At 39.6% G+C, this 25519-nt stretch overlaps 1 protein-coding gene across 1 annotated transcript in view; it reads left to right on the top strand.

The window, feature by feature from the left end:
• Positions 1 to 24711, top strand: part of LOC114644916 (proton channel OTOP2-like) — a 33750-nt gene extending 9039 nt beyond the window's left edge. The window contains exons 4-8 of the mRNA XM_051922610.1: positions 4625 to 4761; positions 7621 to 7679; positions 9800 to 9933; positions 14653 to 15611; positions 24356 to 24711. Of these exons, the coding sequence (XP_051778570.1) occupies positions 4625 to 4761; positions 7621 to 7679; positions 9800 to 9933; positions 14653 to 15611; positions 24356 to 24535 (1469 nt within the window). The 3' untranslated portion in view covers positions 24536 to 24711. The remainder of the gene's footprint in view (positions 1 to 4624; positions 4762 to 7620; positions 7680 to 9799; positions 9934 to 14652; positions 15612 to 24355) is intronic.
• The last annotated feature ends 808 nt before the right edge of the window (positions 24712 to 25519 follow it).

Here is a 25519-nt window from a genome sequence, read left to right as displayed (position 1 = left end):
TATGGGTGATATTTTTTGGTAAAGGGAGTAAGATGGAGAATTTCAGACAGGGAGGAACTGAGGCCTGGGACAATGACAGGTTAAAGATCTGTGTAAAGACCCCAGCCAGCTGCTCTGCACAGCTCCTCAACACACGTCTCAGGACCTGCTGCCTTCCTAGGATTGACAGCCTGGAACGAGCATCTCACCTCATGTTCCTCCACCCTAAGGGAGGAGGTGATGTTGTTGTGAACTGCTGCTGCGTGTGTAACAGCTGCCTCTGGTAGATCCATCTCAAAGCGAGCAAAGAAGTGGTTCAGCTCCTCTGCCATTGAGGTGTCACCTTCAGCAGCTTCATGGCTGATCCTGTAGTTGGTGAAGTGCTGGACTCCCTGCCAAACCTGCCTGCTGTTATTACTGTCCAGGTGCTCCTCAATCCTTCTCCTGTAGTCCCTCTTAGCCTTTCTGATGCCTCTCTTCATGTTGGACCGTGTCATGCTGTAGAAAGCCTTGTCACCGCACCTAAAGGCAGTGTTCCTTTCCTTTAGCAACCGCTGACCCTCTCTTGTCATCCAGGTCTTCTGGTTTGGATAGACACGGATACGTTTCTCCACTGTGACACAATACACTGTCTGTATAGAGTTCCAGGTCTGGACTTTCAAAAATGTCCCAATTAGTCCTGTTGAAGCAGTCCTGCAGCTGCAGAGAGGCGTCATTAGGCGAGATTGTGATGGATCTTGTGGTGGTAAGAGCAGATTAGCGGAGAGGGGTGTATGCAGGAATCATCAGCAGTGACATTTGGTCAGACTGGGCCAGGTGTGGAAGCTGTTTAGCTCTGTAGCCCAGCTTGATGTTTGAGCAGACCTTGTCTAGTGTGTTGGCTCCTCTAGTAGCACACTTTACGCGCTGGTTAAATATTAAATGTTAAAGCAGCACTTTTTATTAGGCCCTTGGCATTGCATATGTTTATTACATATACTGTATTTATTAATATATTTCAGAAGATTAAAAGTCTAATGAACTATTTAGCAGTTTTGCTGCTGTGCCTATATATGACCCTTTGCCCATAATAACAATAATGATGATAATAACTGCTGACACAGCATCTTCACAGGCACACTGATAACATACCATTAAACACTTCAACTAGAGATACCATCTGACTTTAGATAATGCCTTTAGAGTTTGGAGATAAAAGTATGTAGCATATAGGCCAATTGACCACCAGGAAATGTAGCTGCTTCATACAGAGTAATAGCAAGTAGGATGTTAAGTGCCACTTGATAATATTTTCTGCAAATTTACCAGGGAAGAGTGGGGTATTGGCATTTTTCATTTGGCACGGGCCTCATGCTTTGAAGGTTAAGAATCAAACACTTTACAATTTCACAAGTAATCAGTAATCAATCATTATATGCACAGAAAATGATCTGTTTGCTTTTCTAGTCCTAGTGTGTTTTTTTATACATGGGTACTTCTGGGCTGTTCTAAGGAACCAAATGATTCTTGACACTTCCAAAGCAAATTATTTCACTGCTCTGCCTAGGTGGTGCTTCAATGATAATGCTTTTCTATGAGCTTTTCCTGTAGCAGCCCACTTCAATAGCCATGGACACTGTGAGAGGGACTTTAAAGTCACAGTACTTATGGGCAACTTCAAGCAAGTCAACCTCATGCTAAAATTTAACACATTACAGCATAGTTTGAATAGAGACAAGAGTTTTATGGCGAGAAATTAGGACTGTTTGCATCTCTGGACTGACACAGACAACCTGTCTACAGATCCACATTGTATTGAAAAACTCATCAGAAACTTCAAAACACTTTGTTGGAGAGTTATCTTATCCAACGATCTTGACTAGACATTGTTCTCCTCTCTTGCTAAATGAATCTTAGCCTGAAGAGGTCTATTCATTTTCTACATTTAAGATGTCTCACTTAACAGTTTTCCAATGTTGTATCTGTCCTGGTGTCTATAAAAACAGGGAAATCCAGTTTCTGTATTACATCTTGCCTGAAGAAAGGTCCTGAAAGCTTGCAGCCAATAAAAGGTGTCATTTTGCTTGACTTCTCACTACTATGTACTGGGAAACAATTACTGCTTGCATGATTTTTTGCTACCTGTGAAATACTTCATTCCTATCTGCTTTGATTCTGCACAGAAATCACATACTTAGAATATTAATGGGTGGTGCCGTGAAGCAGCGGATGATATCTCCATGACTCAGAATTTAGACGCTGGTTTGATTCCAACCTGGCCTCAGTTCTGTATGGAATCTTGCCTCCTATCCTGTGGTCAAAGGACATGCTGCTAAATTAATTGGTGGCTGTAATTTGGCCCTGTGTTGGTGAATGTGCTAGTGTCACATCAACAGTCGGTTCCTTTCTTATAACATCCTATAACATATAAATGTTTGTGTGTGTCTGTCAGTAAGTAGATACAGTATTGTCTTTATTTGTGCTCAAAAATTAAGTGGTCAATATGTATAGATTTACTAGTGTGGGAAACTATAGATAAAATACAAGTGAATGATCTTATCAAGTACAGTAGAGGAAAACATCCTAATATGGATGAGGGAGACTGAAGAGATCTACAGTAAGAAAGATGGAGGACAGGCTGTGATAAGGAAATGTGCAGGAGGCATGGATAGGAATGAAAACATCAGTGGTAATAATACATAGTCCAGTTGTTAGTCTGCGGAGGGAAACATTGACAGGGCCAATGTGTTTAATAGTGTTTTTAACATGTTTGACAAAGGGTTTTTTCCTCACACCCTCTTGAGCTCATCTGTCCACAACCCTGGACATTCTATGCTGTCATAGCTTTTTATCACAGTACATCAGACTAACCTTCTGCCACAACAGCACCAACTCCTACAAGAATTCATTCTCTCACCTCTCTCTCCCCTCAATGCCATCTTGCCAATCTGGGCTTTCACTTCATACCATTTGATGATAGGGGTGAGGTGACTCTATCTGGGCAGAGCCGCAGACCTAGATGTCATCAGACAAAAGATGTTAAATGTGTGTACAGACGAGTTAGGCAAAGTTCTTCCATTAATTTTTCATTTGAGCTTGAGCCTAGGAAGGATTCCAGTTGTGTGCAAACACCCTCAGCTCCTAAGAAAGAACAATAAGAGATCATAAATCAAAATTTTAATGTCAAGTCTTATTATCAGTTTTTGACGTCACACATGGCAAAATCTGTAGAGAAGCCAGTCTTGGCCCTACTCAATTCTCTGAGTCAGTACTGGACCCTTTGCAGTTTTCCTACCAGGATCAGAATGGCCTATATATGTTCTGAACAAAACCTACTCCCACTTGGACAAAGCAGGCAGAATTAGGGGGATTGTGTGTTTTATTTCTCCAGTGTATTCAACACCTCAAAGCCTGCATTGTTAGGGGAGAAGCGATGGTTAATGCAGGTATTCTGGGTTATGGACCAGCTGCACATTAGACAACTCTGACTATACGGAGTAGCAGCGTCAACAATAGACTGATCCAAATGCACAGACACTGACTGCACTACAACTACATAAGGCCATTTTTACTAGCAACCATTGCACTCTATAAAAAGTTCCACTTTTGCTAAGGTTGTGTATTGACGGTCTTTTAGTCATTTAAGGATTATTGAGTTGCTACTTACATTTTATATTGATATGCATTTTTGTCAATGTTCATTGCTGCGCTAATGTTTAAAATTCACTTTGAGATCAATGAAGTGTCTGCCTATCTATCTATACATACGATATGTACATCTGTGTAATGCTCATGAGCCAAGAAGATTATTATGCATAAGAAAATAAATGCATTCTAAGAATAATCCTCAATTTTCAATATTATTTGTAACTTATATTTATTCAGTGTTTGTGAAACTATAAACAGTGACTAGTCAGTGGTTTCACAGTAAGGACTATATCTGTTAAGAAATATTAAAGTCTTTCAATTAAGTATTGTGCAGGTAAAAAAAATGTCTTTGGACAAGTACAAATAATCATTAAAATTACATAATAAAAACTAGAAATCCTGGCAGGATTAGGCGACCCTTTGAACCTGAAGTTTTCTGGCATCAATTCTTCATTTGACTAATGTGTACCACGAAAGCAAATTTTTGCTGGGCCAAATATGTCACTGAAGATTTACAACAGATCTCACATCTGTTGGCAAAAACACATATATAAGAATTTTAAAGGGTACAACTCAGCAAGATGGTGCACAAGTCCGGAGCGATTGACTACACAGTAACCTGTCAGTGTTGTTTTGACCTGATTAAATAAAGTAAGTACTAACAATGAGAAAAGAAGTTGCATCTACTGGAGTTAAAAAAAGAACAAATATTTTCAATTTGTTTTGAAATATGCAAGTGTGAACAAAGCTGAAGTACTATTTTTCAGTGGTTCGGTTACTTGGGATAAAGACAACTAATAGAGCAATAGCTGCTTAGTTATGTGGTTCTGTGTTTTCTAACTTGTGGCTTGAACTACCATCTTTGCTGTGGTTTACATTTTCTGAAGCTCGGAGGTGAACTCTAGTTACAGTATGCAGCACGACTGACTGAAATCCCTCCAGCAGATTTCTTTCTACCTTCTTCCTGTGATCAGCCCTACATCTTTGTGACCATGGCTCTTTTCTCTTTTTCCTGAAGCTGGCCTGGCTCTCTTTGCCTTGGTGACTCTCATCTTGGACTGTGTTTATTTTGGCTACCAACAGGAGATTCTCCAGTGCACCTCCCCACTGATGGTGGCTTTCCCATTAGTGCAGGCAATGTATACTATCATGCAGGTACCGACTTCCTTTATTTCAAATTTTAATCTGGTAATGACTGATTATATAAAAATAACCAGGGTGCTGTTCATAAGAATGAGAATGTAAATTTTAAGTAATAAATTCTGCTTTGCTTTAGTACAGCAACCTTTTCGCGTAAAAGTAGAAAAATATACAGTATTTTGCAATTTTGTAATTTAATTTGCATTCACTTTTCTATCATGACACATTGATTTTGCAATATTTCACAGTTATTATTATTTTTATTCTCACTATTGTGAAAGAAAGTTATTTTTCCATGAGATACAATTCCTATAAAAATGATTCATTAATGTATTGTGTTACAATGTGAAAGTGAAATATAGGTGTTTCAGTGGGATTTTTCTGTGACTGAACAACACAACTTGTATGTAAGAGAAATAAATAAAATGTACAGCTCCTGGTTGTTAAGTAATCTGAGGTGTGTTAAAATATGGCACAAAAAAGACAACTTTGAAAAAACTTTGATCAGAGTAGATTTCAACTACAGTTTGTCAGTAAGCATGTGTGAAACCCTAAGACCGAAGCATTTTCACAAGTGTAATGTTGCACCTCATCTTGAAAACACTGGTCTCTTATGAAACTTGGTGGAGCAGCGGCAAAGGTAGGGAATCGGCCTGGAAGTGCTTCCCAGAGTGCTCCCTTGCCTGAAAGTTGATGGCTGCCACATTAGTTTGTCATCTCTGATTTCTAACAGCTCATAATGGAGCCAATTGGTTGTGGTAGTTGATTCAACTTGACTTCGATTTTGGACTCACATTCTTATCATTCACTACCAGTTACTTGTCTCTTCTGTGCCAGGCTATTTTAAGATCATTTACATTTATTTGCATAGAAGATGCTTTTGTCTAAAGTGACTTACAAAAAGGTCAATATATTTCAGTAAACATCAGTCTAGGGAACTGTTTGAGAACACGTGTTATAGGAGAAGGGTACAAAATTGATCACCACAAGTGAAGAAGAGCTTGGATGCAAACTAGTTACAATGTGCAGGTTACAAGACCTTACAGCCAATATCACCAAAAAGGAGAGGCTTCAAACTCATTGAACGAGTCAGAATTTCAAATGGAGGTGGCCAGCTTGTTCCAAGAGCTACGAGCTACAAATGAAGAGTCTGGACTGAGATTTGATACCACACAGAGGTGGCATCACCAGACACCATTCACCAGCAAACCTGAGTGGTCGAGAAGGAGCACAGGACCTCACAAGTGTCTCTATATGCTGTATGTAGGAGATGAACTTATTCCAACTGAAACCTTTTTTTAAGTTTACTCTTTTATTTGTTGCTAAAAATAGTATTGCATTTACATTTAGAAGAAATTAAATTTAATTGATAAAAAGCAAACTCTATATCACATATAAAATTCTCAAGCCTACTAATCCCATCAAAGGGTGTAAGGCAAGCAGCAAGCCCATTCATACACATAGCAAAACAAAGACTTGGGGCTGAGAATTTCTTACAAAGAAGACAGTAACACTGAGAGTCTACTTTATAACACATCATCTGTTTTATTTAGTGTTAGGTTTGCTTTCCTCACATTTTTTAACATCACCATGTGTAAATGACTACATGTTTTTAAAAGCAGGAGGTATATGTCAGGAAAAAATGTAAAGATTTTTAGAATATACTTCATCAATTTCTTTTAATAATGAGAAGAGATAAAGGTACATGTGATTAATGACCATGATGGAGGATCAAATTGTTTTATTAAGATAAAATAATTTTGACCCACCAAGAGAAAAGGTGAAATATTTCATTCTGAGACAGTTCTCTTCATCAATATTCAAATTTTACTAAAATATTTTTAGACGAACAATAAGTAGAGCCCAGTCTTCAGGAAGTGACTGATATTTGTATTTTCTGTTGTACACCCTCTTGGGCTCATGGGCTGTGCTTCAGCCTTTCACACACACCAAACATTCTCTTACACTTTTTTCCTTATAAAGAATAAATGAATGAACATGTGAACATTTACTGTATTTTACATAAAACACTTCAAGCAGGACAGTACAGTGGGTAGTGTTGCCACCTCCTGGAGCAAGCATCCTTAAGCGCCTGGATGATTGGCTTTGTAGAGTTTGTATGTTGTATTCTCTCTGTCTCTGTGTGGTTTTCCTTTGCCTACTCCAGTTTTCCTCCCACATCCCCAAAGACATGTTGGTTAGATTAATTGGTGACTCCACACTAACCCTGTGTGGGAGTATGGGTTTGTGTAAGCAGGCTCTGCAGTGGACTGGCACTGAATTCAGGGTGGTTTCCAGCCTTGCCCCAGTCTTGCCAGCATTGACTTTAGTTCAGCTGAATTGGATTAAAAAGAAATGGAGAATGTTATGTTACCTTTCATATGGCACACCCTTTCCAAAGAACATAATAATAAGATTTACAGCAACAATATAACAGTGTGCAATGTAAGATAATTAAAAAATTATCTTTGGAAAGAGATTATGAACATAAACACTAGCATCTTACACACGCATGCCTAATAAGAGACAAACAGCAAGACTTACATTTGGGCTCCAAAGAACATGTACGGCACAAAGAGGTACGCAGGCAGGATTACACAGCCCAGAGTAATGCTCTTATTACCTAAATCACCAAAGTGTCTTGAAACCAGTGAAGGTATTCTCTCTCACAATATATTAATTGGGAATAACATGTAGCATAGAAATGGCCTAAAAGTGTGACACTAAGATCTCTTAATAATCTGAAGTAGTTAACTTGTGTATTGTATGTGTGACTCCTTAATTAAGCAAATAAATGTAACTTTTCAAAAATCTACATAATTTACTCTTTGAAATGTCTGAATTTACATTAAATTGTGCTTTCTCTTCCAATAGGTATTTTTTCTACTTTCATTTGCTAAAATCTGCATTCAAGATCACTGCTGCTTCCACAGGTATTGAACTCTTTCAGTGATAACAGAAGAACATGGTGTTCTCAGTATGAGGCAGTCTGCAATGGCCACTGATGTAATGTTATCTCATGTCTTTTGATTGAGCCTGCCACACATTTCACCCCCCCGTGAAGTGCCGTCCTGAAGTCGTCAGAGTTTCTGCAATAGCAGGACATCAAGAAGTTGCTGAAAAAAGAGCACAGATCATTTACATACCATGATTCTCTTGATTTAAAAATGTCTTTGTTCAGTATAATTTTAAAGTCTGAAAAAAGGATTTTAAAGATCACAGTAAACTGAATGTACTTAAAAGGGACCTGAGAAAAAATTTCAAGACTGGGTGGCAGAGCAGCATAGGACCACTGATCAGCTTCACTCTAGGTACACATTCCTTAGAACTCTGGAAGAAGTGAACAAAGTACCTCATTAAACTTGTTTGATTAAATTATACTCTTCACATTTATGGATGCATAGGGGAGAAGAAAGATGCATGTTAGAAGTATTTTAAATGTGAACCCTGGGAACAAATGTATAGACCATAAGATCAAAGAACCTGTCAAACATATGCAATAAATAAAAGAGAAATGACCGTGAGACATTCTAAAAAAGGTGTGATAAAACAAGTAATTCAGGGCAGAGCAGAAGGAAAGAAACCAAGATGGTAATCAAGAACAATTTTGTTAAATAAATAGGAGTGAACTCATAAGTGGGCATCAAGTGGAGCCATGAACGGAGAGAACTGGGAAAAGTGAATCTTCAGGTAGAACACCAAATAAAGGTGATGAGGATGATGAATAGGACTACTGTGTAATATCAAATTAATGATTAAAAAAAATGCTTCTGCTTTATATACAGGATAGTACGCTGTGGCGATAACAAAATAAAAGTGATCAAAACGGTATGAAAATAAATTCAGTGCCAGAGGTTCACCTAATGTCTAATAGTCCATCCATCCATCCATTATCCAACCCACTATATCCTAACTACAGGGTCACAGTGGTCTGCTGGAGCCAATCCCAGCCAACACAGGGCGCAAGGCAGGAAACAAACCCCGGGCAGGGTGCCAGCCCACTGCAGTGTCTGACAGTCATTTTATGCAAAAAAATGTGAAGAAGAAATTCACTGCACATTGCAGTCTTTTACTAAAGCTGGTTACCTCAATGTACAACAAATACAGTAAAGATCAAAGTACCAATCATCTTGGCATACGTCAAGTGCAACTGGCAAACTGAACTCCTGGCTACATCTGCACACTGTAGGGTCTAGTCCAGGGGTAGGCAACGTCGGTCCTGGTGAGCCACAGTGGCTACAGGTTTTCATTCCAATCCAATTGCTTAATTAGAAACCAATCATTGCCAATCTCAGACCTTATTTAATTTTATGGCTTGTTAGTCTGTGCAATGTAAGGCTCTTCTATCAAAGATTTTTTTCCTTTCCAAGGATATCATCCAAATGATATGAAGCCTAAAACAGATCATTTTCAGTCTGTCACATTTTTCTATTAAGTGTTTTATTAAATCAAACCGTGCATGATGAACACACACAGATGTAATTGGAAAAAAACTAGCTGGAGAACTGCTGGCTGCTTTGTCTTTTACATCTTATTGCTAATAAGGAGCAATTAAAACACTGAATGCAGCAGTTTAAGATTGAAATAAGCAATTAAGGTTGGAGAACCTTAACAAGTGAGACCACTAAAATGAAGCATTAAAATGTCACTTAAGCAATATGTGCTTCATCAGCAATAATTGAGTTCTCGTTAAGGAACTGGGTTGGAACAAAAACCTGCACATACTGTGGCACTCCAGGACCGACGTTGCCTACCCCTGGTCTAGTCAGATGAGGTGGTTACCACCTCAGAAATTTTTTCATTTGGTTCGCTTTGAACAGGCTGCCAGTGCCAATAATGGCCACTCTGAGTCATACTATGCATTGACTTTTACAATTTTATAAAATGAGAAGTTTAAATCCTTTAAAACTTTATCTGTTTTTCTAATTTTCTTGTGCTTTACTGTGATTCGTTTTCTCCTGTTTGGTATTATTTCGTAGAGCAGCTTGAACATTCTAAATAAAGAAATTGAAATATAAATGCCATCCATCTCTTTTATTTTCCTTTCGTACAGATTTGGCTTGATGCACTCTTTAGCTACAAATATTCTACTATGGATGAATGCAGTCCTGGATGAATCCTCAAATCACCTCAAGGACCTCTTTAATGTATTAGTGGAAGAGTGTCAGAACCAGACCAACATTACAGGTATGCATTTTTAGCATATACTGTATACTATACTTTAATAAAGTGTTTGGACTGTTTATATACTAAAAATAAAATTGTGATATTTTGAGATCAGACTCTTTTGTGAGGTACCCACTAATATACCTGCACTGACTGCCAGTTTTACAATTAACCATAATTTATGAATCTGTTTTTTTTCCAATACAGAGATGGAGGAAACTGAAGTCACTCCATCACACAGCACATTCAATCAGAAGTTTAGAATTTAGATTTGATGTTATACACTGCATTTGGATTGTGGGAGCAAACAGCTCTGCAATCACAAGGTGAACATGTCAACTCCACACAGAGCACAGAACAGAACTAAATACTGCAACCTAACAACACAGCACTTAGTACTGTACCACTGTGGCACCCTTTAATCTATGTGATCACAAGAGGGCACCACTGAGACACAATTACACCCCACACAGTCACAGAAACAAATAAATGTTATTTATTTATACAGTACCTTTACTAAACAGACAAATCACAGTTCAAAGTTTAATATCCACCATTAAGTAAAGTTTCCTTCCTTTTTTTTCGCCGGTGAGCTTCATCCCTTCACCTCCTGACTCTGACTCCACTAAGTGACATGAAATGGCTCCCTTTATGTTAGACCCCAGGAGTACTTCTATTGTCACAACATAGCATGATCAAAGCACTTTTGGGACATGTGGATGCTCCCCAAAGTAGCATGACCTTCACCTGGCAGCACTCTCTGGTGTCATCCAGGGATCCCAACAGTGTTGCACTTCTAAACTACAGGTCCACTGAAACCCTGCGGGAGTCAAAACTGGGGCAATGCCTGAGTAGCACTGCCACTTTTTGCTCTGGGGGATAAACTGTCCCTGATAGCCAGTCCCTCCACCTCCATCTATCCATTATATGATTGTCCCGACTAGGATAGAAACCGAGAGTTATCCCAGCCGGGTTGCATCTCCACTTATGTACTCCACTATAGTCCCCCAGCCAAGTAAGAGGTTACTCTCCATCCCAGTCAGGATGCCAATCCCTCCATTCAAATATTTATAGCTGAAATCTAAGTAATCATCATAGACCACAGCATTAGTGTTTACAACACACCATGCAATGCATGTGTCTGTTACAGGCCATTTGGTACGGGATTCTTAAAAACAGTGTTACTGTCTGTGATGCACCATGTCTTGGAATCATAGAGAGATAGTAACCAGATGGACAGACACACCAACAATTATCCGGTGGATTATGCAGAACTGAAAAATATTGAATCACTAACTAAACTGAAAATAGGAAATTACTTGATTAAATTTAAGGTGTTCCCAGAAGGAGGTGTTTCATCTCGCAGGGCACCCTGGGTATCATCGAGAGGAGTCGCAACGCACGGCTCAATGGCAACTCTGGTCTGTACCGGGAACTGAGAAGGACAGCTGTGAGGGATCAGAGGGCAGATAAGGAGACGTTTGTTAGAGGAATCTGTGAGCAAGTGACACAACATCTGTGGTCTATTGACCCATGTCCTACTTACAGAGGAATCAAAGCATTACACACATCCAAATCTGTTCCTTGGAGAGTTGATGGAATGGTCCTTATGGATGAAACTGTAGTTGTGACCCACTGGGTTGGCTACTTTGAGCAGCTGTTTAAAGCTGATACTCCAGCTAGGAGATTGGATATCTCTGAGTCCACGGATCTTGAGGCTGATCCTCCAATTAGCTGTGAACCATCCAGTCTCACCAAGATTGCACAAGTGGTGAACCAGCTGAGAGTAGGGAAGGCTGCAGTGATCTGTGGTATCCGGGGTGAACTTCTCTAGGCTAGTGGTAAGGCTGTCCTCCTGACATTGCAAGAAATCTTTGCTTCCATTTGGGAGACTGGTATCATCCCAACTGACTGAAAAATGACTTGTCGTCCCTATCTGGAAAGGGATGGGTGATCACCTGGATTACAGCAACTACAGGGGGATAACACTGCTCTTGATGAATAGTAAGGTCCTTACTATGGTCATCCTCAATAGGATCTGTGATCACTTACTCACCTACCAGCAACCAGAGCAGTCTGGTTTTATGCTTAAGAAGTCTACCATCGATCGCATCCTGGCACTGAGGGTTCTCATGTAGTGCAAACACGAATATCGGCAGAGTTTCTTTACAGCCTTTGTTGAGTTTCATAAAGCGTTTGACTCAGTTGATCGAGCTGCCCTGTGGGACATCCTAAGACATTGCGGGATCCCCTCAAGGTTGCTGGATATCATGGCCGGCCTGTACACTGGTACTGTGAGTGCCTTGCGGAGTGGAGACAGAACCTCTGCATTTTTCCCAGTTGATGCTGGGTTTCTTTAGGGGTGTGTTCTTGCTCCTACATGGCTCTTATATGCCTGCATGGACTGGGTGTTGGACAAGGTCTTGGGGTCCAGCAGCTGTGGGGCATCTGTTGGTGAAGAAAGATTCACTGATCTTGACTCTGCCAACGATGCATTGATCTTCGCAGAGTCGATGGAGGCTCTGACCGGGGCTCTCGAGAGACTGAGCGAGGACAGAGTGTCGGCCTTGTCGAGTGGTTTACTTACCTTGGCAGTGACATTCATGTCTCTAGTGACTCTTCCTATGGAGTCAGTAGACAGACTGGGAGAGCATGGGGGGGTCATGAGGTCGTTGGAGATGGGTGTGTGGTGCTCCCGATATGTATACAAAAGAATGAAGGTCCAAGTCTTTAGAGTTGTGGTGCTTCCTGTCTTGCTATATGGTTGCGAGACATGGACACTATCCAGTGATGTGAGACGAAGACTGGACACCTTTGGTACAGTGTCTCTTCGAAGAATCCTTGGGTACTGCTGGTTTAACTTGACTTGACTACGGCCATGTGGCGCGATTCCCCGAGGGCAATCCGCCTCACAGGATCCTCATTGTTGAGGACCCAAGTGGCTGGACCAGGCCAAGGGGACGTCCACGTAACACCTGGCTGCAGCAGATTGATGGTCATTTCCAGAGTGTGGGACTGGACCACATGTCTGCCTGTAGGGTTTCTAACCAGGATCCCAAGCTGTTTTGTCATGTGGTGGGTGTGCCAGGAAGTGGCTCCCACCTTATAAAACCGGAGGGTCTCCCACAATCCCTGGTTGTTCATTTGAAAGTGCTAGGGAGTGGTTAGTTACTATAATCTTCTATTATGACTGTCATTTTCAGTTTTTGACTTCATGCTCTGTTTTTGACTTTCAGCATTGGGACTTTGGCAGCAGACTGCCTTATAGTTTTGGTTAAATTCTTTTGCCTTTGTGCTCCACGTAGCTTCATTGTTATTGAGGAGTATTTTTGTGAATTATAAATCTTTTGTTTCATAAAGATTCTATGTAGCCATTTTTGTATCTAGCCAGAGGTTTTAATGGGATTTAGTCCTCTAGTGGATATTTTAGGAAGTGCTTTTGGGACATACAGTACATGCTTTGAGACTCTCAGTCATAACAGATATGTTCATTCCTTAAATTACAAAACATTTTTGTTTTTCTTCACTGTGAAAGTCAGGTCTATACTATAAAAAAGTACTGAATATGGAAACCAAGTATATATTGTATGTAAACATACAGTAGATTCTCAAACTTTCTTAATCCATTTGAGGATCATGGGGAGCCAGAGCTTATCCTGACATCACTGAGCAGGAGGCAGGAAATAATGGGGCACTAGACCACCACAGGTCCCCCAAACAAATAAACATTCAGTTTTGGATTTGCCAATGAACCAAACATACAAGTCTTTGTGAGGTAGAAAAAAAAACAGAATACCCAGACAAAGACCCCACATGGACACACGAGTGCAAACTCCATGCATGATCAGGTGCAGAATTTTATTTCTTGAATGCAAGACTAAAGTTTAATCTCAACACAGTATGTTCAAGATCAAATATTATGTAATGTATTTGTTAAAGTTATACAATAAATCTTAGTCTAAGCTTTACTTTTACTTACTTTAAGCAGCACATTGTCTGAATGAATCAAACAGCAGCTTGCTAAAACATACTTTTCCCATGTATCATTGGTAGATTATGGCTCATTTTGCAGTGAGGCATGTAATATTAAACTTAATGAATCTTCAATATTTTAAAATATCACTGTTGTATTTTCTATTTTCATATGCCAAAGTGTCACATAGTATTATGCACTAAAAACCAATGTAACAAAAAATGTTCCTGACATAAGTCACCAATATTAGTGCAGGTATGCTCAGCTAGAAAATGGAATATGCTGTAAGAAAGATGCAGTTCACTGGCCTTTCTTTGTTGAAAATTTTGACGCAGTCTGCGTAATTAAAGGAAAAGACTTTTAAAAGTGCAATACTGTCATATGGAAAACCATGAGAGGAAAATAATTAACTATTTAATATTTAAATAAACAACACAACAAAAGAAACAAACATATTATAAACAGCTTCAGGCAGTAGTGAATATGGATAAAATAAATGTAGGTTTGTACAAGAGGCCCTCACTTGCTAATGCATGGGTGGATGGATGTTTACTCCAGATAGTGGACTACATTGACTACTGCAGATTTTAAGACATCACTACTAGTGTGCAACTAGTTTGTACAGGCCATCTTCAAATATAGAGATCTGCTTCTGTAGGAGAAGCACTAAATACAAGCTGCTTGAACCTCTGCTAATATGCGGAGTATTATTGCTACAATTTTTCTTTCATTTGGGAATTTGACCAGCCATTTCATGTTTTTCACAGATGCCCTGAGCAGTTGTTCCTGTTCGTCTGACCTGTGTCATGTTTATCACAAAGCGGTCACCTACCTGCAGCCCTTCAATATTGAATTTAGCCTTTTCTCCTCTGCCTTGCTCTATGTAATGTGGAAAAACATTGGACGGATATCCGAACACTTCAAAGTCCCAGATAAGACAGAACATCAACTCAGATTCCGCATTAATACAGCTTTTCCCGGATTGCTGTTGGGTGGTGTGGTTTTGTCTGCTACCCTGGGTTGCATGATTGCATCTGGTGTGCTTTTCAAAGCAGAAGATACCTTAGCACGGTCTTTACAGACATATTATATTTTTAACTTAACTCTGCTTTCATTAATGTTTTTGGCATCATGTGTGGGTTCAATAACCCACAGATTCAAAAAGAAGCCAGCTTTCACCATCAGGACAAAAAATATAGTGAGACACCTGGATATAACACTTCTTATAAGCTGCTCTTGTGGGCCAATGATCACTTCTGTATTCTCAATGACTGCTTTGTTCTTCTCGCCACCTTTGGGATTTTTAAGCTCCTTGAATCTGTTTTTCTCCATATTTAAAATATTACAGATCCTGGGGCAGAATCTCTTTATCACTGAAGCACTATTCTGTGTACCTGGGAAAAACAAAGAATTTAGTGAAACTCACTGGAATTATTTGGAATCTCCACAGTCCACTCCACAGTTCACAAATGTTGGAGTTGTTAATGAGGCATTTGAGAATGAAACTAAATGCAGTTTGTCTTCCACATCAGACAAAAACCTCCAGCTGAAGATGGCAGAAGCAAAACAATGCCAAATGACTTTGCTTCAAAATATGCCTTGCATGGTAACAACTGTCCCTCTACAGACCTTCTCCTTGCCTACAGGAAGGAAAGGCAGATTAACAAGTGTCAGAGCGAAGATAATACAAAATATTTCTGCATTTCTCCTTCTTAGTAACATTGCTGTAAGTATGTACTCATATTCAGTGCTCATTTAGATAAGTTACCGGTACAATCATTTAAAATGATCTCTCCTTATCTTAGATTCAATATTAATATAATGCTTATTGCTTAATTTGTGGCTTCTAGATAGGGGTTTTATTCTTTTGAAAAAAAAACAGAAACGACCACTTTTATAAATATACTTTTCCCTCAGAATTGGCCAAAAATTTTCAAAAGGACAATAAGAAGCACTCTAATAACAACACCTAATAACCGCAAAATGGACAAACTAGACAAAAAAGAAAGTGTTTATTTACCAAAATAATAAAAACTACAGAATACAAAGTACTTGGAGGATCTAGGTGCAAATTAACCAAAACCCTATGGCCACGCTGCCTATCTAGCTAGGGTTGTTGGTCCACTTGGTTACCTGAGTATGTTTTTTATGGTCTCCTCCTGTTCTTACTTCCCTTATTTCAGTCATCCCACCTCTAGGCCTCTCTATCTTCCAGCAGCTGAACTCTTGCTACTATTTTACTGTCCTTTAGCTTAACATTAGACTTTTAGCACTTAAGACTTAGCTTTTAAGCCAAGGTCAATAATGATTTCTGTGAAAATTCCAGCATTTATCTATTTTTGAGACCAATTATTTGTTGAATATTTCCAATATGGGGGCGGCACGGTGGCGCAGTGGGTAGCGCTGCTGCCTCGCAGTTGGGAGATCTGGGGACCTGGGTTCGCTTCCCGGGTCCTCCCTGCGTGGAGTTTGCATGTTCTCCCCGTGTCTGCGTGGGTTTCCTCCGGGCGCTCCGGTTTCCTCCCACAGTCCAAAGACATGCAGGTTAGGTGGATTGGCGATTCTAAATTGGCCCTAGTGTGTGCTTGGTGTGTGGGTGTGTTTGTGTGTGTCCTGCGGTGGGTTGGCACCCTGCCCAGGATTGTTTCCTGCCTTGTGCCCTGTGTTGGCTGGGATTGGCTCCAGCAGACCCCCGTGACCCTGTGTTCGGATTCAGCGGGTTGGAAAATGGATGGATGGATGGATATTTCCAATATAGTAAATGAAGCAGAATTGTACAGAACACTTACTGAATAAATAGAATCCACACCCTGACGACCCCCCCCACCATCTGCACAATACCCACCTGAACTCCCACCCCATCCTGAGTCGGGAAGCACTGAATTAACAGTAGCATTAATGACATTCAGGATTTAAAAGGCTGAACAGCAGTGAACCAGCCCCTCAAAAGCTTTCATGGATACTTCGTTAATGTGAAATGCAGATAACTCCCTATGTAATAAACTTTCAAATTTAAATACTCAATTATAACTAGTGACAGTCTCAAGGGATTTCCAACATGAAGCAAGGAGATGTTTAGCAGCAAGACTGCCAAAACAGGTCAGGTTCTACTGGTAAGACGGAAGATACAGGGAAGAGAGCTCTAAAAGGATTGGAGTTTCATGTATTTGTGGAATATCAACAGAAAGGAAAGAAGACAAGAACCAAGATACAAAGGTCCAAAGGAAGGAAACAGGAAAGCACAGAATTCATCTTTGAGGCTCGGAATACCCTTTTAATTTTTGGGGTCACACTCTTAGAACTCCCCCTTGTTGCTCTGGCTGTGCCTGTAATCCTAAGATCCAGGTCTACAGGCCCCTTGTAGCATTTTATAACATTACGTACCAGGAATCCATGTATATGCTAACAGTTCACACTGATGTCACTTATCAGATGTAGGGACTTTTAGTATATTGTCAACCACATGCTCCCTCTACTGCTATCCTGTTACCAATATTTAAAGGGCATGCTGCCTATTTATGGTGTAGAGCATTCCATAGCATTCCAGAGCATTCTTACAGTGCCCGCCCAATTATGCTGGTATAGCCACAGCCTGAACCATGACTCTAAACACAATATACTGGTCTGTACCTTCAATCCAGACATAGTCCTCCGCTACAGTTAAACACAAAAACAAATTGCACTACTCATCTATCCAATTTTCAAACCATTGGTGCAGGGCAAGGAAACAACAAGACTGCAGTCCACTGCATGGCACACTCACGCGTTCTCTGTTATTTAAAAGCTATTATCATTGTAACTATACATTGTGTACTTTGAAAAAGCAAAGCACAAAAGCATATCAAAGAAATCTGAATTTGGGCCAGATTCGCAGAGAATAGATACCAATTGGGCCGGGCCTGTCCAGTACCTCAGACTTTAACAGTCATACTCCCTCCCTTGCTTGCACCTGGACACTTTCATCCAAACACCCATTCATTGCCATCACAAACACTTTAGAAAAATCAGACATGCTGAATTTATACCTTTGCAAGACAAGAAATCGCCATGTATACATTGCACCAAATTAAATTACTTAGATTCATTTTTTTCTAATGAAATTCAAAGGGGTTATCCCGAATCACGTACAGATTAGCCAGGAAATAACATTCAAAATTGGACACTGCATGTTAACTATCAAAACAGGTTAGCTAGCAGAAACATTTTGTCAGAATGTCTTAACAGAATTGTCATTTCAATGATGAATGAATGGCCTTAAGAGTATGTCTTCATAATGCATTATTCCAAAATGCTCCGCCAATCTGTGTGACCCACAATGAAACAGTTGCTGTCTTAAAAGAGTCCAATGTGAGACACCACTATCTTCAGAATCAGGGTGCTTTCAGTGACTCTTATCCACCACAGTGTAAGGCCCAGAAAAAGAAAATTGAGGCTTTGAATGCAAGTGACCATCACATCAGGAAAATTTTCACCCATTCACTAACTCAACAAGAATGAGCAATAAGTGCTTCCTTCCAAACTACATGGATGCCAGCTAAGCACAATAAAGCCTTTCCTCATGCAGAGGAACAAAAAAGTAAGTTGTAGGAATTTTAATGGAGGTTGCTAGTGATAAGTCAAAGGATAAAGTTATTGAGTGTGTGAAACGGCTACCTCAGTTATCTGAAACTGCCACACTTTGTGTCCACATTTTGCAGAGAATAGTGATAGAGGATGTCAGTCATGCTGATCCTAAATCCATAGCCTTTGACAGCACATATGTAATGAAACTGTGTTTATGGAGCAGAAATCGGAGAGGAACAGCATACACATGCTGGGGGCTGAGGATAACCAAATACCCACCAGTTTTGCACTAAGTGCCACTTTGTAGTGGTTTATGCCCCTTTCCTTTTGGAATGGTACCATACATTTCTCATTGTGAATTTTAAGGCGTGGATTCTGAAACTGAAGTGGCAAAAGCGGAGTGAATTGTTTAATTCTGTTATGAATGCTCTCCCATGCCTTATGTACCTGGGGTTGAATTCACCACCAGCCCCTTTCAAACTTTTGCCATATACCTGATTTTATAGATGCTTGACATTCATTATTATAGATTCTACATAATTTTAAAATAGCAGAGAAAAATGCTTTGGAGAATAACTTGTGGCAGGGCTGGTGCCAGAGGAAAATTCTGGAGGAGGGCATTAAAACTACCCAATTGAAACTTTACTTTCACTTTCAGTCCCAATAACTGCTAATAAATATTCTGTACTAAAATTTAGTACTGCAAACTCATACTCTTTACTTAATGAATTGATATTTGTTTACGCCATTAATAACCATGAAATATGTAATATGGGCGTATCTTTGATTTCCTCCAATGTTCACCTTCCTTAACAGACTCAAAGTACTGAAATATCCTGAGGTGTGGTGGAGAAGGGACTCACTTTCTAGGTGTTTTGAGAGTTGAACATTTAATTTTTGCAATATTCTGTTACATGTATCTACATTTCTGTTACATTTATATTTTAAAAAGTTTTAAATATATTTACATCTTACTTAAATTCAATTTTATTTGCCCTAGATGCTGCCATTTTGGAGCTTTCTGCTTCAGACAATTTCCATGACCATCTCCTAGAATTACCCAAAACATGCTTGTTTGTGATGTCACCCATAACGACTGTATTAAGGTTGTCATGAGCAGTTTCGAGTTATTTGAGTTGGAGGATAGAAAACCTCACTTGCGATTCTAAAAACTCTGCTTTTTGTGTTCCCACTTACTGATTTGTTGTTCTTGTTCCTGGGTGGTACAAGTCAATTGAGAGGGTAATGCCCTCCACTTACTCTCCTACCCTGCCTAGTCTTTAAGCCTAGATTCACATATAAGGTCTGTTAGTGGCTCTTGTTTCCTTCATTTAAGGAACCTTTCTAAATTAAGGACAGTGGTCTCAAGACCAGCATTGGAGATGCTTGTGCATGCTTTTATCTCCTCATGTCTTGACTACTGTAAAGCCCTGTATACTTGTCTGAATAAATCCTCCCTTTCTCGGCTTCAGTTCATTCAAAATGCATCTGTTAACTTGATCTATTTGGAAGGAGCATAGTACTCCCATTTTGTATGCTTTGCACTGGTTTCTGGTTTATTTTAGAATTTGTTGTAACATTTTGGTGCTTACTTATAGAGATCTTTGCGGACAAGCCCCTAAATACATCACTGGCCCCATGTGTCACCATATAGCCTGTCAGGCACTTAGATCTGGACAACAGGGCCTCTTATTCATCCTGTGTACCCGGTTCAAGCTACATGGGGATTGTGCTTTTCAGTCTGCTGCGCTTTAGAATGGTCTTCCACAAGCACTGCGCATGGCTGAGTCAGTTGATTCTTTTAGTAAGCACCTTAAGACATTTTTGTTTAAGCAGGATTTTGAATACAGCTGAGTAGTCTCTGCTTGGATTTTTAGTTTATTCTTAGTTTTGTTCATGTTATTCTATTTTATTGTTTCTATTTATTTTTTTCTTGCTTTGCTATATTTGTTTTGCACTTTTATGGGTTTTATTGTTGTATAGACCTTTGTGATATCATGTCTGTGAAAGGCGCTTTATAAGTAAATTTAACTTACTTACTTACTACCCCATGGTGCTGGGCCTGACTTGGCATATTAAATAAAAATCCCAGACACACCTTCAAACACAGGCAAGGTAACCCATCCAAAACTGGAGCAGTGCCGGAGGATGCGACAATGACCAGTGTGCAAACTCCTCTCAAAAAATGCTGCCAGAATTATCAGACATTTTGAAAAACGCTATAATGTCCTCTAAAAACACTCCATGAATCACACAGTAGAGAACAGTGCTGCTGGAATTTTTAAAAACACCATAAACAGAGTTCCAGAAAACTTAAAGGAAGGGGAGGGGGGGTCAGCAGACAACAGTGTTGTCTCACAGCTGCCAGAGGACTTTCAACGTCAGCCCAACCATGCTATTTGTATAGGTTTTTCTCTGAATGGAAGCAATTGTACATTACAGACTACAGGGTATGTACCCTTGCTGGCCTCAACAACATCTCTTCCAGCAGCAACCCAAGTTTTTTTTCTAGGTGGTCGCCCATCCAAGTATTGGTAAGGCTCAAACATACTTAGCTTCATGTGGGCAGCCTGTTTTGAAGTACAAGTGGTATGGCTGCTGTAAGCAGTTGATCTCAAAAGAATATGGATTCCCTGTCCTATAGCGTCTATGGATAACTATCACTAAATGTCATCTGCGTACAAATGAAAATTAAGGGTATTTGAATGTTTTTTTATAACTAAGTGACAACAGATACAGTACATCCGTCTTCTAACGTGTTTACTCAGTTCAAGTTTATGAAGAGCCAAAGGCTTTCCTGATGCAGGCCACTTAGAAACATTATCAAACAACCAAGCCTCAGAATAAAGTGATTGTCTGTTTTATCAATTGTAGTGCTTTAATATAGATGCAAAACATGGAGAATTTCCTGCTTTAGAGCATTATAGTATTATTCTTGTACTGTAGCCAGAGAAAATCAAGCCTAAATAATTTCAAATACATGTTAATGGGAGTGTCACGCTCTCTCCTTTATGTGGTTTATCGCACTTTTGCCTTGCCTTTGGACACACTGCCTTGTCTTATTTCCAGTTTCCTGGGGCCTCATGTATAAAGCCGTGCGCAGAACGCACACTATAACATGGCGTAAGCACAAAAGCGGGAATGCATGTACGCACAGAAAAATCCATATGCAGGAATCTGTGCGTACGCAAACTTTCACGTTCTTCCAGTACATAAATCCTGATCAGCGTGAAAAGTAACGCACGTGCATGCGCCTTCTGTCCCGCCCCAACTCCTCCCAGAATTATGCCTCTTTGAATATGCAAATCGATATAAATAGCCTTCTGTGAAAAGACAGTGGGAAAAGCATCGGGGAAATATAAGAATTTCAGCGAATACCAAGTGGAGGCAAAGGAAAAACTTACTATTTGTTGGTTTAAACAGTGGTATAATCCACAAAAGGAAGTTGATTGAGTGACAGAGTGTCGGAGAAACTCGAAAGCTCAAGTTCACAAAGTCGCACAGTGCCCGAAATAAAAAAGAAGTTGTCACATATCAAAGTCGGTGTGAAAAGGCGACTCGTAGCGGACCGTCTGAGTGTCATATTAAAGCTTATTAGGGTACAGAGAAAAAAAATAGGCACACAGTGGGAAAAAAGCACGAAATGTCAACTTTAATCACGTAGTTTATTTTGTCATTAAAGTAGAACATCATAAACTTCATCTTAAAATCGTTTATTTTACTAGTTTCTCAAATCCCATCGTAACTAAAGTAGCACGTTAAATGCTTTGTTCTGTGTTTGATCTTCTATGTGCTCCATGTATGTGAATCACTATGTGCTTCCGTTCTTTCTCTTTCTCCGACAGGACACAGAATCCATTACATTCGTGATATTACAGCTCTTTGAATAATTAAAATACTGAGATGTATATGTGATATCTTTTTCATGATGATAGGAATGAAAGCATGTTATTAAACATGGGAACACGGTGGCGCAGTGATTGTTCATATCTCATGCAAGAGGCTTGCTGCACCATGCGCGACCTTCGATGAAACAATTTATTACAGAAGTACTGTCTCTTTTAAACGTACTAACCTCCAATTCCTGTCCTTACTTTTCTTTCTTCAAATACCCAATCGCCACACAATCAGCTCTGTAATAGACGTTAAGCCATCTGTAAGCTTAGAACGCTGATTCTTCAAAACATTTAAGGAACATTGAAATATCTTCGTAGTACATGTTTAATTATTCTCTCCGTCTATCCTTCCAGTGTCTCGTCAGCACCAGCAGTAATACGCAAGGCAGGAGCTATCCGTGAACTAGCTAGCGCTGTGGCACCGTGTCCTCACATGTTTAATTATTAACAATACAGATTATTTAAATGAAGTTAAAGTTTTATCTGTATACTATAAGGAACATATTTTGCTGCATTTCATCTTAAAAATGATATCGTCATCATACGCGCTTTATAAAGTGGCGCAGGTTATGCGATATTATAACTGTAGTGCAAGTTTACAGTGGGGTAATTGTACTTATAAGTACAAACAGTTCTACAAGGAGCACTTGATTGAGTGTGTTTATAGTTCATGGCTGAGGCAGCGTGTGCTTGAAACTGTATACCGATAATTCTCGTTCCGATCAGCTGCTGCTGTGATTCCCCAATCAGATACAGTGATATAAATACACCGAGTGGTGCAGTGAGAGTAATATGGAAAAAGATGATCCGCTGTTGCAACCCTTAACGGGAGCAGCTGAAAGAAAAAGAAGATGCAGTGAGAGTAACAACGCTAAAGCAGTTATGGTATTTGGAATACTATGGCTATTCCCTGGACCATTATATTGCTACAGGTTAATTACAATCAGATGCATTACACTAATAAACAATATGCAGTTAATTTCAGTGTATTTATAAAGCTGCATCAGGAATGTGAGTCTAAGAAAGTAAGGGTAACCACACAGGAACAGTAGCACTGCTTTGACGCTGGGTGCCGCCAGTCTGCAAAACCGAGAGGAGAACTTGTGTATGACAGGTTATGAGGTACCGTGGAAATGTGGGTGGCTTTACGCCAAGTTTAGGTTTTATACATCGCAATTGGAGCGTGTAAACAATCGTACGCAACATTTCTGTGCGTACGCACCGTTTATACATGAGGCCCCTGGTGATTGTGCTTATTTCATATTTCCTTCAGCCTAACTGTGCTGATATTTGCTCAGGCATTTTGCTATGAGGTGTCACTTTTATCTTTAAATCTTGTGTGCTAACTGTTGTTTCTTTCAAGTTGTTTTCGCTTCATTTTTTAGCCTTTATTTGAGATCGCTTATTATTTGACCCTTTGCATGTTTCTTGAAAAAGACCTGGCTTGTTTCTTTTGGTCATATCTATTTGATCAGTATACTAAATATAGCCCAGCTATAATACAGTATGTCTTCTTTCAGCATTCATCTTACTTTGCCTTGTTAATATCTTCATCCCTAAAACAACCAAGGGCTTAATCTTTTCAAATGAGTCATGCAGATGAAGACATTTGTGCGACTGCTGATCGCCACTCATTCTAGTACAGTAATGTTTTTAACTGAGGACCACCTTACCAAAGCCAAAGGCAGTGTGGATCATCTCTAGCCAATAGGTACTTCTTAGTGTAAATTCTGTGATGCTACATTTATTGTACTACGTGCACTCGTGAAAAATAGTCAATACTGGACAATACTGGATTTACATTTCCAACTCTCAGATTTCAGCATTTTATCCATAAAACTCCTCATACTTGAAGACAGCATAACAGCAGGGATACCAACAGCACTGATATACTAGAAGCATTGTGTATTTGACTGGTCATACACTCCAGGCTACCATCAAGCTGGATTTGAAAAGAGTACTAAGAGGTCACTTGATACTTCTGAAATGCCTGTTTGAATTTATCTTGCAGGTGTGGATTCTGTACTCCTATGGAACACGTCCTCATTTGGTCAGCAAGACAGAGCGGGACTTCTATGGTTCAATTCTCTGGACAATGGTGGTCAATTCCTGCCAGCCCCTTGGCATCTTCTATCACATGCACTCAGCGGCCAGCCTGTTTGAGGTGTACTGCAAATCCTTAAAAAATTGATGACCAGTTTTACACCATGTCTTCCCAAGATGTACCGTTGCTATTATATGCATGTTTGTTTGCTTTACTGAGGAGAAAATACAAAAAAAGAATTTAACTGTCTTGTGACATATAGCAATAAAACAAGTAACTAACTAACTAACAAATCAAATAATGTGACTACAATAGAAAAGTAAAACTTTGATAGCATTGTAGCCTCGCAGACTCAGCATGCTGACCTCATATCTTGGCCCAGTCATTGCCTATTCTGAAAAGCGCTATATAAATGTAACGAATTATTATTATTATTATTATTCTCCCTCTGTCTCTGGAGGCTTTTTTCCATGGTTTTCCTCCCACTTCCTCAAGGAGGTGTATGTTAAGATTAGCTAGAGAGTCAAAATCAGCCCTCCTGTGGACAGGCGCCTCATCCAGGGGTGCTTCCTGCCTTGTGCACAATGGTTCCATCCACTCACAACACATGTCTGGTTTAAGCAGGTTTAAGAATGTAATGTTATGCTATGTAAATCTAAACAAATCAGGCACAAAACTTCTAAGGGTAAATTATGCATTTCTAAAATATGATTTGAAGTGTGCTGATTGTCCTAGTAGAATATACCAAGGCAAGGTCCTCCAATTTTCTTCCCAAATCCCCAGAAGGTGTGTATTGAGCCCCTAGGGTGTGTGTGCGTGAGGGAGTCCTGTGATGGACTGGTACTCTGACCAGATAGACTCCGGCTCCTCGACACCCCACTGTGAGAATATTACATATTTTTTTGTGCTATGACATATTTAAGAACAGGCAATATCAAAAGTATTTGCCAGTTATAAGTATAAAAAGTGACATAGGGCCACAACCATTCATTTTATTTAATGGTAAAGCTTTTGTGCCCTGATATGAACAGCCAGAACAAATTAATAAAAAAGGACCCTCCATCATTTCAAGTTACAAGTTAGCAGAATACATCCTGCTAGAACTAATGAAAAACAATGGAGGAGAAACTA

This window comes from Erpetoichthys calabaricus, chromosome 2, assembly GCF_900747795.2.
Source record: "Erpetoichthys calabaricus chromosome 2, fErpCal1.3, whole genome shotgun sequence".
Taxonomy (NCBI): Eukaryota; Metazoa; Chordata; class Cladistia; order Polypteriformes; family Polypteridae; genus Erpetoichthys; species Erpetoichthys calabaricus.
The sequence above is the reverse complement of the archived record's forward strand: the minus strand, read 5'-3'. Positions and strand labels throughout refer to the sequence as shown.